The sequence below is a fragment of the Delphinus delphis genome, chromosome 19 (assembly GCF_949987515.2).
Source record: "Delphinus delphis chromosome 19, mDelDel1.2, whole genome shotgun sequence".
In the NCBI taxonomy this organism is placed as follows: domain Eukaryota; kingdom Metazoa; phylum Chordata; class Mammalia; order Artiodactyla; family Delphinidae; genus Delphinus; species Delphinus delphis.
Window position 1 is genome coordinate 29,971,797 of NC_082701.1, and position 15,050 is coordinate 29,986,846.

Below are 15,050 nucleotides of genomic sequence, written 5' to 3' on the forward strand. Positions count from 1 at the left end.
TTTTTTGGCGTTTTTCTTTGGGGTTTTGATTTTTCTTGGAGGCTCATTATTAAGAGTTCTATATGTGTTAAAACTCTTAACTCTTTTCATAGTAGTTGATATTTTCTTTAGTTTGTATGCTTTAATATATTTTTTTAATTGCAAAAGTTTTAAATTGTTACAGATTCAGACCTCTTGGTCTTTTTATTATCTCTTATTGTTTTTAAGCTTAAAACTACTTTGGCATCCAGATATCTGTATTTTGTTTGTTTCATTGTGGCTTAAATTTTTACATTTAAATTGATCTGGAGTTTGTATAACATCTTTTTCTTTTTTTTTTTTAAGGATGGAAATGGAGTTGTTCGTGGTTACTACTTATCTGTGTTTCTGGAACTCTCAGCTGGCTTGCCAGAAACTTCCAAGTAAGACATGCAATTAAGTAACAAACTTTCATGTGTGTTTACATACCTTCTTAGCATTTTTTATTAACTACTTTTGTTAATTACTACATTATGTCTGTTAAGATGTATACTAGTATGGAATCCCTGGCATAGTATGATGGCATAGACTGACAGTTCTCAAATTATATGGCCTCAGGACTCTTTATACTCTTATTAAATTTTACTGGGAATCCCAAAGAGTGTTTCTTTATGTGGGTTTTATCTATTGATATTTTCTGAATTAGAAATTGAAACAGAAAAAATTTTAAGTTTTTATTAATTCAGTTTAAAGTAATAATAAACCTATTACATATTAACATAAATAACATTTTCTTGAATAACTGTTTTTCTAAAGCAAAATAATACTTGGTGAGAAAACTTATTGTTTTGTGTTTTTAAAAAAATCTCTTAATGTATGGCTTTTCAATTTACTGTAATAAGTTGTTTTGGTTGATGTATATGTATAAAATCTGGCCTCAGGGATTTTGGATTTCATATGTAGTTGGGAAAAGTTTTTTTTATATGAGATACAATTCACATACCATAAAATTCACCTTATAAATAAGTGTACAATTCAGTAGATTTTAGTATATTCACTGAATTCTACAGCTATCACCAATATCTAATTTCAGAACATTTCATCACCCCACAAAGCAACCCTGTACTCATTAGCAGTCACTTCCCTTTCCCCTCCCCACCCAGTCCCTGACAACCATTAATCTTTTTGTTAGGGAGGAACACTTTAAAAAGCAGTTTTAGATAACTGTGAATTATCTTTGATTTTACCCCCAAATTGAACAAGTGGTTGTTTCTTAAATGTAATTTGCAATATGAAATCTGGAACCGTATCAGTGAATTTATTTCACTCTGTTACATTAAAATCTGTTGGTTTGGTATGAGATGTCTGCTTCCAGTTATGATGGAGTAATGGAAGTAACCGTTTCTTCTGCAACAACTGAAAAGAAAAATAACATTTCCTAGATACTGGACATGAGACAACAAATGAAAACAATCCCTAGAGAAAATAAATAAATAAATCAGATCTATGATTGCCTCGCTTAACCTTGAGAAAGTTTTCAGGCTGTAACACGTGGAGGCACACTGCAAGAGTCTGGCTGACTCCTTGAGTTGAGGAAACAGTGCTGAGTGTCTAGGAAGACCAGCGCTCCTAGAGTGCAGTAGACAGAACACCAGAGGAGAGAGCTGCACAAAGAACTCCAGAGACTTGTAGAGAGTTCTCTTCAAATATCAGCAGAGTACTGAGTAGGGCATGCACGTGAAGAAACCTACCTGAGGTTGGGAGAATAACCATTTGCAAGGATTAGAGGGAGTGGTGCCTGGTGCCAGTAACTGTGTCAGTTCCTACCGCTATAGTGGAGAAACTTGTAATCCATGGGACACTGGGTGAAGTACTCAGGAAATTTTTGCCTCACTAGTGGGGAACAGTTAGTCCTAGACTGGACACTGCTCCAGACCCATCTAACAAAGGCAAGACCTGAAAGGATCAAATTGTTTCCAAGTAACCTAACTGCATCCCAGAGCAGAGCGCAAGAAAATTTATAAGATTACAAAAATATCCAGCACCCAACAAAGTTAAGTTTACAGTGTCTGTTGTTCAATCAAAGATTAATTGGCGTGCAAAGGGGCAGGAAGATATAACCAATACTGAGGAGAGTAATCAGTTAATTTAAATTGAGAAAGAACTGTTTTTTTGTTTGTTTTTTTTAATGTGGGTTATATCTATTGGTATTTTCTGAATTAGAAATTGAAACAAATTTTAAAAACTAATTCACTTATAATAACCTATTGCATATTAACATAAATAACATTTCAATGAATAGTAACTTTCTCTAAAGCAAAATAATATTTGATGAGAAAACTTGTACTGTTTCTGTTTTTGGAAATCTTTGTATGGCTTAAAAAAAGACAACTGGATTCTCATGTGAGAATTATGAGAGAATATTTAAGACAGTTTTTATAACCACTCCATTTGTTCAGAAGTTAAATAGAGATATGGAAGATATAAAAGACCCAAATTGAACTTCTTGAGAATGAACTATATTTGAAATGAAAAATACACTGGATGGCATGAACAACAGATTAAACATTGCAGAAGAAAAGATTAATGAACTTGAAGGCATTAGCAGTAGAAACTATTCAAAATATGAACATAGAAAAATGAATTCCTAAACTGAAAAACAGCTTGAAGTAGCTTAATGTACAGATATCTGGAGTCCTCAAAGGAGGGGATGGGAAGAAAAAAGTAAATACTTTCTGAACTTGATGAAAGCATTAAATCCACGGATTGAGGAAGTTCAGTGAACTACAAGCACATGAAACATGAAGAAAACACCAAAGCACATAATAATCAAATTGCTCAAAGCCAGTGATAAAAAAATCTTAAACTGGCAGTGAAAAAAAAGATGTTATATTTAGAGGCACAAAGATAAGGGTGAAATCAGGTTTCTCACTGGAAACAATACAAGTGAAATGATAATACAGCGACATTTTTAAAGGATTGAAAGAAAGAAATATTAACCTAGAATTCTATAATCAGCAAAAATATATCTTAAAAAATATAGTGAAACTAAGACATTTTCAGGCCTGGACTATAAGAAATGTTAAAGTGCATGCTACAGATAGAAGGGAAATAATACCAGTTGGACCTCTGAATCTAAACAAAGAAATGAAGAGCATCAGAAATGGAAATTGCGTGGTTAAATAAAATTTTTTTTCTGTTACCAAAGTAATTTTAAATGATAATTGTTTAATCAAAAATTATAACATTGTATTTTGGGATTTTTAACCTATGTAGAAGCAAAATACATGGTAACAACAGCTGTATAAAGGCCAAAAGAGTAGAGCATGGAAGTATAATGTAAGATTCTGACAGTATATGTGAAGTGTTATAATAACAATTAAAGCTAGACTGTGATAAGTTAAAGATACGTACTATCCTATTTCTGTTGCCTGCTATAACAAATTACCACAAATTTGGCAGCTTAAAACAATAGGAAAAATTTCCCTCACAGTTTTGGAGGCCAGAAATCCAAAAACTATTGCTAGGGCAAAATCGAGGTTTCAGCAGGGTACTAGCTCCAGAGACACTAAGGGAGATCCATTTCTTGCCTCCTTCAGCTTCTGCTCGCTGCCAGCATTTCTGGGCTTGTGACCATGTCACTCCTGTCTCTGCCTTTGGTCACATGGCCTTATCTTTTTTTGTGTCTGTCAAATCTTCCTCTTCTTTTCTCTTACAGTGACACTCATGGTTACATTCTGGGTCCACATGGATGTTCCAGGATAGTCCCCTCATCTCAGGATCCTTGGCTTAATCACAACTGTATATTCCTATTCACACGTTCCAGAGATTAGGATATTGATATCTTGGGGACACTGTTCAGCCTCCCACAACTATAAACTATAAAGCCACTGCTAAAATGACAAAGACATTTAGTTTATAAAGCAACAAAGGGGATAAAATTGAAACAAATCCTAATCTTAAGGCAGGAAAAGATAACAGGTAACAAAAAACAGATGGGACAGATACCAAGACGTGGTACTATAAATGGTCTACACACCTCAATTAAAAGACAGATTGTCATATTGCCTACAAAAGCAAAACTCAAGTGTATGCTAACCCCAAGAAACATACTTTAAATGTAAAGATATACCATACTAGTACTAATCAAAACCAAGTTGGAACTGTTGTTTTAATATCAAAGTAGATTTCAAAGGAAAGCATATTACCAGAGATAAAGAACTTTATTTCATAGTGATAAAAGGATCAGTTAATGAAGAGGACATATAACGACTATAAACATTTCTGTTTATACCCTGATAACAGATCTTCAAAATACATGAAACAAAAACTAATAGACGTATAAGGAGAAATAGACAAAAACTAATCTCTCAGTTGATATAACAGATAGGCAGAAATCATCAAGGTTATAGTACATTTGAATAGCACTGTCAACCAACCTGACCTGATTGACATTTATAGACCATGTGATCCAACAGTAGCAGAATACAAATTATTCTTATGTGTGCACAGAATATTTACCAAGAAAGACCATATTCTGGAACATAGAACATGTCTCAATAAATTCATAAGTATTCAAATCATTCAGATTGTTTTTTTACCATAATGGAATTAATTTAGATGTTAGTAACAGATATTTTGAAAATCTGACGTATTTTAAAGTTAAATAACACACTTCTAAATAACCCCTGGATCAAAGAGGAGATTATAAGAGTTTCTTTTTAAGTGTTTTAAACTGAATTAAAATGAAAACACAACATACCAGAATTTGTAGAATGCTGCTAAAGCAGTAGGTAGGGGGAAATTTATAGCACTAAATGCCTACGTCAGTGAAAAGCAGAGAGGCCTTAAATCAGTGATGTCAATGTCTACTTTAATAAACTAGAAAGAAGAAGTTAAATGGAAAGTAAACAGAAGAAAGGACATAACAAAGATCAAAGAGTGCAGTGAAATAAACAAATGCTGTAGAGAAAATCATTGAAATCTAAAGGACAACAAAATTTGAGGGCTAATACTGTATGACTAAGATTTATAATAAGGCCACAGCATCAGCATAATACAACATAGTATTAGCATAAGAATAGACAGATGAAGAATGGAATATACAGATTTCTTCCACTGTCCAAAAGGAGAGCGGTCCTATGAAACCTTTTGTAGGCTGAAATGGCATAAAGTGAAGGAACAATTACCTTAGGACATATCTTGCTAATGGATGCACAAAATATATCAGGACGAAGCATAGATACTCACAGACACAGTTCAAAGCTATGGCGGCTTGATACTGAGATGCTGGGTATGATTCCCAGGGAAGGAGCTTGGTGGTGCCGCTCTTGCTGCTTGGAGCATGCCTCTATAATGGCTTTCTACAAAATAAGCACTGAATGCTGTTTTCACTTTTCAGCTTTTTTTGTAAAAACAAAATTTCTCTTCAGATTTCTTTTGGTTAGCAAAAACAGGTACTAGTGTAGGTTCTTTTGTAAAAGTTAAGTGGCATAAAGAGAATGTTCAAAAATGGGGGATACCTGTACTATGATTCTAGAAATAAACACGCATTCATTAGGAAACTTTTTTTTGACAAAGATGCAAAGACAGCGCTATGGGGAAAGTGTAGTCTTTTCAACAAATTGTGCTTGAACATTTGGCTATACATATGCAAAAAATTGAACTTGGATCCATACCTCACACTATATACTTAAACTTACTGAAAATTGATCATAGACCTAGATTTAAGTCCTAAAACAATAAAACTTACTGGACACAACATAGGAGAAAATTTTCCTTTGGGTTGGGCAATGATAGTTCAGTTACAATGGAAAAACACAATCCATAAAGAAACACATTTGTAAATTAGGCATCTTGAGAATTGTAAAGTTCTCTTCTTCAAATTATGTGTATTTGTATCAAGAATATATAAGGAATTTGAAATTCAACAATAAAAAAATAAACAAGGTCTCTTTTCCGTAAGGGCAAATAGTTTGTCAGACACCCCACTAAAGAAGATTTATGGATGGCAAAATAATCCTGTGTAAGATGTTTAATAGTATAAGTCATTAGGGAAACAAATTTATCTACAGGACTTCCCTGGTGGTGCAGTAGTTAAGAATCTGCCTGCCAATGCACGGGGCATGGGTTCGATCCCTGGTTCAGGAGGATCCCACATGCCACGGAGCATCCAAGCCCGTGCACCATAACTACTGAGCCTGCACTCTAGAGCCCGCGAGCCACAGCTACTGAAGAGCTCCTAGAGCCCGTGCTCTGCAACAAAGAGAAGCCACTGCAATGAGAAGCCCGTGCACCGCAACAAAGAGTAGCCCCCGCTCTCCACAACTAGAGAAGGCCTACACGCAGCAACGAAGACCCAACGCAGCCAAAAACAAATAAATAAAATGAAGAAATTTAAAAAAAAAAATAGTAAATTAAAAAAAAAAAGAAATTTATCTACAATACCACTGTGTCCTATTAGAGTGGCTCTAATTACAGAGATCATACCACGTGTTGGCAAGAATATAGAGAAATTTGAAGTCTTATATGTTTCTGGTGGGAATGTAAAATGATACAACCACTTTTGTAAACCATTTGGTGATTTGTTAAAAAGTTAGACATATGGGCTTCCCTGGTGGCGCAGTGGTTGAGAGTCCACCTGCCGATTCAGGGGACACGGGTTCGTGCCCCAGTCCGGGAAGATCCCACATGCTGCCGAGCGGCTGGGCCCGTGAGCCATGGCCGCTGAGCCTGCGTGTCCGGAGCCTGTGCTCCGCAACGGGAGAGGCCACAACAGTGAGAGGCCCGCATACCGCGCAAAAAAAAAAAAAAAAAAGTTAAACATACACTTACTGTGTGACTCAGCTAAACGACTCCTAGATATTCACCCCAGAGAAAAGGAACTAGATGTCCATTCAGAGACTTCCAGAAATGTTCATGGTAACTTTATTTGGAATAGCCAAATAAAATCAACCCTAACTGCCACCAACAGATGACTAGATAAGCAAATTTTGTTAGGTCTATACAGTGGAATAACACTCAGCAATAAAAAGTAATGAACGGTTGATACGTGCAACAATGAGAATGACTTATTTTTTTATTTCTTTTAATATTTACTTATTTATTTTGGCTGTGCCAGGTCTTAGTTATAGGATCTTTTAGTCGTAGCATGCAGACTCTTAGTTGCGGCATGCCTGTGGGATCTAGTTCCCCGACCAGGGATCGAACCCAGGCCCCCTGCGTTGGAAGCACGCAGTCTTACCCACCACCAGGGAAGTCCCTAGGAATGACTTTTAAATTAATTATTCTTAGTGAAAGCAGCCAGATAAAAAAGAGATATATATGATTCCACTTATATAAACCTCTAGAAAAATGCAAACTAATCTATAGTGACAGAATGCAGGTGTGCGGTTGCTTAGAGATCAGACAGGCTGGGCTAAGGTTGGGTGGAAGGTGGAGGGAGAAGGTAAGAGGGAAGAATTACAAAAGGCAGAGGAAACTTTGGGGATGATGGATATGTTTAGTATCTTGATTGTCATAATGGGGATGGTTTTATGGGTATATATAAATATGTGTGAAACTTACCAAATTATACATTTCAGTTACACTTCATTAAAGCTGTTTTACTCATTGGTAAAATGTCATTGGTCTGTCTTATACTTTGCATGGATCTTTTACTCATGCGTGATTTTGTAACAACATGGAATAATCATTTGGAAAATAACAACTTACTAAGTAGTGTTGACACATTTCATTATGCAGTATCAGTCACATTCATGGATATCACCGTTTTCACAACGAAAGTCTTGAAGTATTGGAAAGCTTTTAAGCTCATGTGGTACATACAAATTTTCCAGGATTATGTTTTTTCTCTTGAAAGTGTGTTTTATCATTGGCAACAAACACTGACAGTTCTTTTCCTTAGTTGTTTTGGCACAGAAAATGTCTGCTGGGTATCCACAACCAAATAACCATTGTTTGTCAGTTCTCTGAATTTGAGGTTTCACAAAAAAAGTAACTGATGATCTTGGAACTCAGCTGAACAAAGTGATTTTTCCAAGGCAACCATTGCATATCACAATGCAGCATAAGTACTTTATGTATATTTCCCATTTGTGACACCAAGCATTGAGGTTTAATAACATTTATCATTTTTACTACTTCTTCAAAGACATTCTTTTTCTAAAAAACTTTATTTTATTTATTTATTTTTGGCTATGTTGGGTCTTCATTGCCGCGCATGGGCTTTCTCTAGTTGAGGCGAGCAGGGCTGCTCTTTGTTGAGGTGCGTGGGCTTCTCATTGTGGTGGCTTCTCTTGTTGCAGAGCATGGGCTCTAGGCGTGCGAGTTTCAGTAGTTGTGGCACACAGGCTCAGTAGTTGTGGCTCACGGGCTCTACAGCGCAGGCTCAATAGTTGTGGGGCATGGGCTTAGTTGCTCCACGGCATGTGAGATCTTCCCGGACCAGGGCTCGAACCTGTGTCCCCTGCATTGGCAGGCGGATTCTTTTTTTTTTTTTTTTTGTGGTATGCGGGCCTCTCACTGTTGTGGCCTCTCCCGTTGCGGAGTGCAGGCTCAGCGGCCATGGCTTACGGGCCCAGCCACTCCGCGGCATGTGGGATCCTCCCGGACCGGGGCACGAACACGTGTCCCCTGCATCGGCAGGCGGACTCTCAACCACTGCGCCACCAGGGAAGCCCAAAGACATTCTTGAGAGACATTGAAAATTTTTTTTCCCATCTGAAAGTGTGTAGCAGTGAATATAATGATTACTGGTACATTTTAACTACCGTTGCTTTTGCACCGTTAGTGCAAATGTCAAACACTGTGAAAAAGGCAAATAACATCTTAGCGTTATCATGAAGATAGTTTTGACTTTTTGGATCACTGAAAGGATCGTGGGAACTGACCCCCAGTGACACAACTTCTGACATAGACTAACCTTAGTGCAGAATATTCTTGCCATGACTGGTGAGTCAAACTACGAATAATGCTAGTAATATGGAAAGGATTCTGGCCTCTGAGTTGAAAGTATGTTTTAGTCATAGCTCTGTTCCAAATCTCCTGTGTGATCTGAAACAGTGGACTTACCTGTATTGTTATTGTAACAGCTCACCTCTGCTGAATATATACTTTGTGCTATGCACTGTGCCTGTATAACTCATTTTGCTTTACTACCGCCTCGTGAGCTGTTAAATGCTATTTATCACTCCCATTTCACAGGTGGAAATATCATAGCTAAGTTATTCACTCGAGTTCAGCATTGTTAAGGTACAGTCTTTTTAACATAGATTTTTCTTTCTCTGTATTCTTTGTTCTTAACCACCAAGCTCTGTTTTATTCCCTGAAATCAGCCCTTGTGATTGGGAAGGTGGTTGATCTTAGGCAGAATTATAAAAACTTTAGTGATTATAGGATTTTGTTCATAACCCCGTTGCTACCATTAATCTTGGTTCTCTTCTTGTCTCTTGATTAATTTATTTCCTATATACAGGCATACTTCAAGATATTGCAGGTTTGGTTCCAGACCACCACAATAAAGCAAGTTACATGAATATTTTGCTTTTTTGGTGCATATAAAAGTTATGTTTAAACTATACTACAGTCTATTAAGTGTGCACTAGCTGTATGTCTGAAAAAAAATGTACATACCTTAATTTAAAAATACTTCATTGCTCTAAAATGCTAACCACCACTGAGTCATAATCTTTTTGCTGGTGGAGGGTCTTGCCTCAGTGTTTGATGGCTGCTGACTGATCAGGGTGGTTGTTGCTGAAGTCTGGGGTGGGTGTAGCAATTTCTTTAAACAAGACAACAGTAAAGTTTGCTGCATTGATTGACTCGTCCTTCCATGAATGATTTCTCTGTAGCATGCAATGCTGTTTGATAGTATTTTACCCACAGTAGAACTTCTTTCAGATTTGGATTCAATCCTCTCAAACCCTGACTCTGCTTTATCAACTAAGTTGATGTAATATTCTAAATCCTTTGCTGTCATTTCAACAATCTTTACAGCATCTTCACCTGGAAGTAGATTCCATCCCAAGAAACCCTGTTGTTTTTTTTTTTTTTTTTTTTTTTTTGCTTATCCATAAAAAGCAACTCCTCATCCATTAAAGTTTTATCATGAGATTGTAGCAATTCATTCACATCTTCAGGCTCTACTTCTGATTCTCATTCTCTTGCTATTTTTACGATATCTGCAGTTACTTCCTCCACTGAATTCTTGAACTACTCAAAGTCATCTGTGAGGTTTGGAATCAAGTTCTTTCAAAGTCTCCTTAATGTTGATATTTTGACCTCTTCCCACAAATCATGAATGATCTTAATGGCATCTAGAATGGTGAATACTTTCCAGAAGGTTTTCAATTTACTTTGCCCAGATCCCTCAGAGCAATCACTGTCTACGGCAGCTATTGCCTTACGAAATATATTTCTTAAATACTAAGACTTGAAAGTCAGAATTACTCCTTGATCTGTGGGCTGCAGAATGGATGTGTGTTAACAGGCATGAAAACAGCGTTAACCTTGTACGTCTCCATCAGAGTGCTTGGGTGACTAGGTGCATTGTCAATGAGCAGTAATATTTTGCAAAAAATCTTTCTTTCCAGAGCGGTAAATCTCAAGTGGGTTTAAAATATTCAGTTAACCATATGTAAAGAGATGGGCTGTCATCAGGCTTTGTTGTTCTCTTTATAGAGCACAGGCAGAGTAAATTTAACATAATTCTTAAGGGCCTTAGGATTTTCAGAATGGTAAATGAGCATTAGCTTCAACTTTTAAGTCACCAGCTTACATTAGCTCCTGACAAGAGAGTCAACCTGCCCTTGGACGCTTCAGATCCAGGCATTTACTTCTCCTGGATAACTTGCTGCAGCTTCTATATCAGCACTTCTATGTTATGGAGACAGCTTCTTTCCTTCAACCTTATGAACCACCTCTGCTAGCTTCAGACGTTTCTTCTACTGCTTCCTTGCCTCTCTCAGCCTTCGTAGAATTGAGAGTTAGGGCCTTACTGTGGACTAAGCTTTTGGCTTAAGGGAGTGTTGTAGCTGGTTTGGTCTTCTATCTAGACCACTAAAACTTTCTTCATGTCAGCAATAACTGTTTAGCTTTCTTAATCATGTTTTCACTGGAGTAGCACTTTTTAATTTGCTTTTAGGAATTTTTCCTTTTCATTCACAACTTGGCTAACTGTTTGGCACAAGAGGCCTAGCTTTCGACCTATCTTGGCTTTCAACATGTCTTCCTCACTAGCCTTAATGATTTCTAGCTTTTAATTTAAAGTAAGACATGTGACCTTTTTCTTTCACTTGAACACTTAGAGGCCATTGTAGGGTTATTAATTGGCCTAATTTCAATATTGTTGTGTCTCAGGGAATAGGAAGGCCCAAGAAGAGGGAAAGAGATGGGCGGGGAGGAGGGACAGATGGCTGATAGGTGAAGCAATCAGAACACACGTAACATTGATCAGTTAAGTTTGTCATCTTATATGGATGTGGTTTGTGGCGCTCCAAAACAATTCCATCGAAGGTCACTGGTCACAGATCATGACAACAGATGTAACAGTAATAATGTAAAAGTTTGAAATATTGTGAGAATTACCAAAATGACACAGACATGAAGTGACCAAATGCTGTTGGAAAAGTGGAGCCAATAGACTTGTTTGATGTAAGGTTGCCACAAACCTTCAATGTGTAAAAATGTAATATCTGTGAAGTACAATAAAGCAAAAACACAATAAAACAAGATGTGTCTGTACCTGTTTCTTGCCTTGGGAAGATTCTCCTTCTCTTACTGGTATGTAGATTTTTTGACATTTCTATTGTTTTTGGTACAGGTTTCATCTTGGGTACTTTTATTGTTGACATATATACTTCAGGAACTTAGTTTACATTGTCTTATAAGCAGTAATAACATTATCAGTGGTAATGAAATATTATCATTCAGGATACTAAGGTTGAAAGAGATTAGAATTTGTGTATTTGTTAGATATTATCTGAATACCTTAATAAGAATGTTCTATTTGGATAAAAACAGACATCTTATCCTCTTTTTTTTTTTTTTCTGGCCATGCCATGCAGCTTGTGGGATATTAGTTCCCTGGCTAGGGATTGAACCCGCACCCTCGGCAGTGAAAGCACAGAGTCCTAACCACTGGACCGCCAGGGAATTCCCTTATTACCTGTTAATTCTCTTAACACTTCGGCAAGCCTAGAGAAGAGTCTTGAATACTTTCTTAATAATTACTGAAATGTCATTCCATTATGAAATTGAGAGTTTAACAGTGACGTAGTTTTACTGTCAAAGTATGAAATAAAAATGTAAATCATTGTATTATCTAGTAGATTTTAATAACACTTGGGACCCTGCAGAAGTACTTTCATAATTTCATTATACTTAAATATCTTTCTCACTGTGTGTGTTATAATACACCTATGTAGGCTTTCTGAGGAAATTTGTGCATGAGTGACATCCTTGAATTGACTCTTAACAGTATTTACTAATCTGACTTTTGTTTTAGAGAAGGAAATTTCTTTGAGTTGCTTAAGCAAAGAGTAGAACTTTCCCTTGGGGAGTAATATTAATGAGACTAAAATTTTAAGTTAATAATTGTTAAATTCATTCAGACTTTCAGTTTGATAAAAGAAGGGAATTTAAGTTGGAATATTCAAATTTGAGGTTTTAGTTTTATCTAAGATTAGGGTTGAGATGCTCTATAAATAATTTAACTTGGATTAATTGCTGTATTTAATAGAAACATAGGTATATCTCTGTCATGATTTTAAAGAACTAATGCAGATGAAACAATGATCTTTTTTCAAACATTATATGCTTTTTCATATAAAAAACTGATTTTTAAAAAAGTGTTCTATATTGATTTTAAACTTTTACCTGTCTTGATCCTGGATGTATTTAACCATCTGCATTAATGTCTTTCTCCTTAGATTTTCAATATTGTTGGTTGTTTCTCTGAATTTTGAATTTTTTTACTACTCATTTTTAAAATAAAAGTAAAAATTTTTTTTGAGGTGAGATTCATATAATATGTAATTAACCATTTAAAAATACACAATTTAAGGACTTCCTGGTGGCGCAGTGGTTAAGAATCCCCCTGCCAACACAGGGGACACGGGTTTGAGCCCTGGTCCGGGAAGATCCCACATGCCACGGAGCAACTAAGCCCATGCGCCACAACTACTAAAGCCCGTGCGCCTGGAGCCCTTGCTCTGCAACAAGAGAAGCCACCACAATGAGAAGCCCATGCACCGCAATGAAGAGTAGCCCCCGCTCGCCTCAACTAGAGAAAAGCCTGCGCGCAATGAAGACCCAACGCAGCCAAAAATAAATAAATAAAAAATACACAATTCAGTGGGACTTAGTGCATTTCCAGTGTTGTACAGTCACCACCTCTCTCTAGTTTCAGAATGTTTTCATCATCCTAGAACACCTCGTACCCATCCCTTCCTTCCCCCAATCCTAGATAACTACTCTTCTCTGTGTATTTACCTATTTTGGATATTTCATATAGAAGTTCATACAATTTGGGATCGTTTATGTTTGGCTTCTGTTTACCTAGCATAGTGTTTTCAGGGTTCACCAAATGTTGAAGCATATATCAAAACTTCATTCCTTTATATGGCTGAACAATATTCCATTGTATATATGGACCTCAATTTGTTTTTCAATTCATCTATTGATTGACATATGGGTTGCTTCCATCTTTTGGCTATTACGAATAATCCTGCTCTAAATATTCATGTATGAGTTTCTATATGGGCATATGTTAATTCTGTGTTTTTAACGTTTTGAGAAATTACCAAACTGTTCTCCACAGTGGCTGCACCATTCTCTGTTCCTACCATTTTAAGATTACATTTTATAGCCATCCTAGTGAATATGGAGTGGTATCTCATTGTGGTTTTGACTTGCATTTCCTTAATGACCAGTGAAATTGAACATCTTTTCATTTGTTTTTTTGGCCATTTGTATATCTTCTTTGGAGAAATGTCTGAAATTCAAGTCTATTTTCCATTTTTAAATTAGGTTGCTTGTCTTTTAATTGTTGAGTTCTGAGAATTCTCTCTGCATTTTGTATACTAAACCCTTATCAGACATACAATTTGAAAACTTTCTCCCATTCTGTGGGTTGTATTTTTGCTTTCTTGATAATGTCCTCTGATACACAAAAATTTAAAATTTTTGCGAAGTCCAAATTACCTATTTTTTCTTTACTTGTTCATACTATTTGGAGTCAAATCTACGAATCCATTGCCAAATTTGAATTCATGAATATTTACCCCTGTGTTTTCTTCTAAGAGTTTTATAGTTTTAGCCCTTACATTTAGGTCATTGATCCATTTTGAGTTAATTTTTGTATAAGAAATTAGAAAGTTGTATGTGAAATATACATATGAAATTTGTATGTGAAATTTGCACGTAGCAATCAGATTTTCTCAGCACCATTTGGGTTTTTTGTGTTTTTTGTGTTTTTTTTTTTTTTGTACGCGGGCCTCTCACTGTTGTGGCCTCTCACGTTGCGGAGCACAGGCTCCGGACGCGCAGGCTCAGCAGCCATGGCTCACGGGCCCAGCCGCTCCGTGGCATGTGGGATCCTCCCGGACCGGGGCACGGACCCGCGTCCCCTGCATCGGCAGGCGGACTCTCAACCACTGCGCCACCAGGGAAGCCCTTTGTTGTTGTTTTGATTTATTTTGTTTTGGTGGGATCCCAGTTGCTTGACTAGGGATTGAACATTTCACTGCAGTGAAAGCAGAGTGTCCCAGCCACTGGGACACCAGGGAATTCCCTCAGCACTGTTTGTTGAAGAAACTTTTTTCCCTATTGAATCAGAACCCTTGTCAAAAATCAATTGCACATTCATATTGGGGTTTATTTATGGACATTTAATGAAACCCTTTGCCTTACAACTGCCATAATAATCAGGCAGACAAAATATCACAGCTTTTGTATTAGTTTGTGCCATCAGTCTGTATAATGCACTGTGAGAGATACTAATATAAAAATCATTTGACAGTACTTAAATACGGTTGACCTTTGAACAACGCAGGGCTTAGGGGCGCCAACCCTCCACACAGTCAAAAATCTGC

The 15,050-nt window shown here is 36.7% G+C and overlaps 1 protein-coding gene across 1 annotated transcript in view; it reads left to right on the forward strand.

Annotated features, from left to right (window-relative positions):
- Positions 1 to 15,050, forward strand: part of TRIM37 (tripartite motif containing 37) — a 155,867-nt gene that overhangs the window by 45,373 nt on the left and 95,444 nt on the right. Inside the window, exon 12 of the mRNA XM_059997311.1 lies at positions 325 to 401. Coding sequence (XP_059853294.1) covers positions 325 to 401 — 77 coding nt within the window. The remainder of the gene's footprint in view (positions 1 to 324; positions 402 to 15,050) is intronic.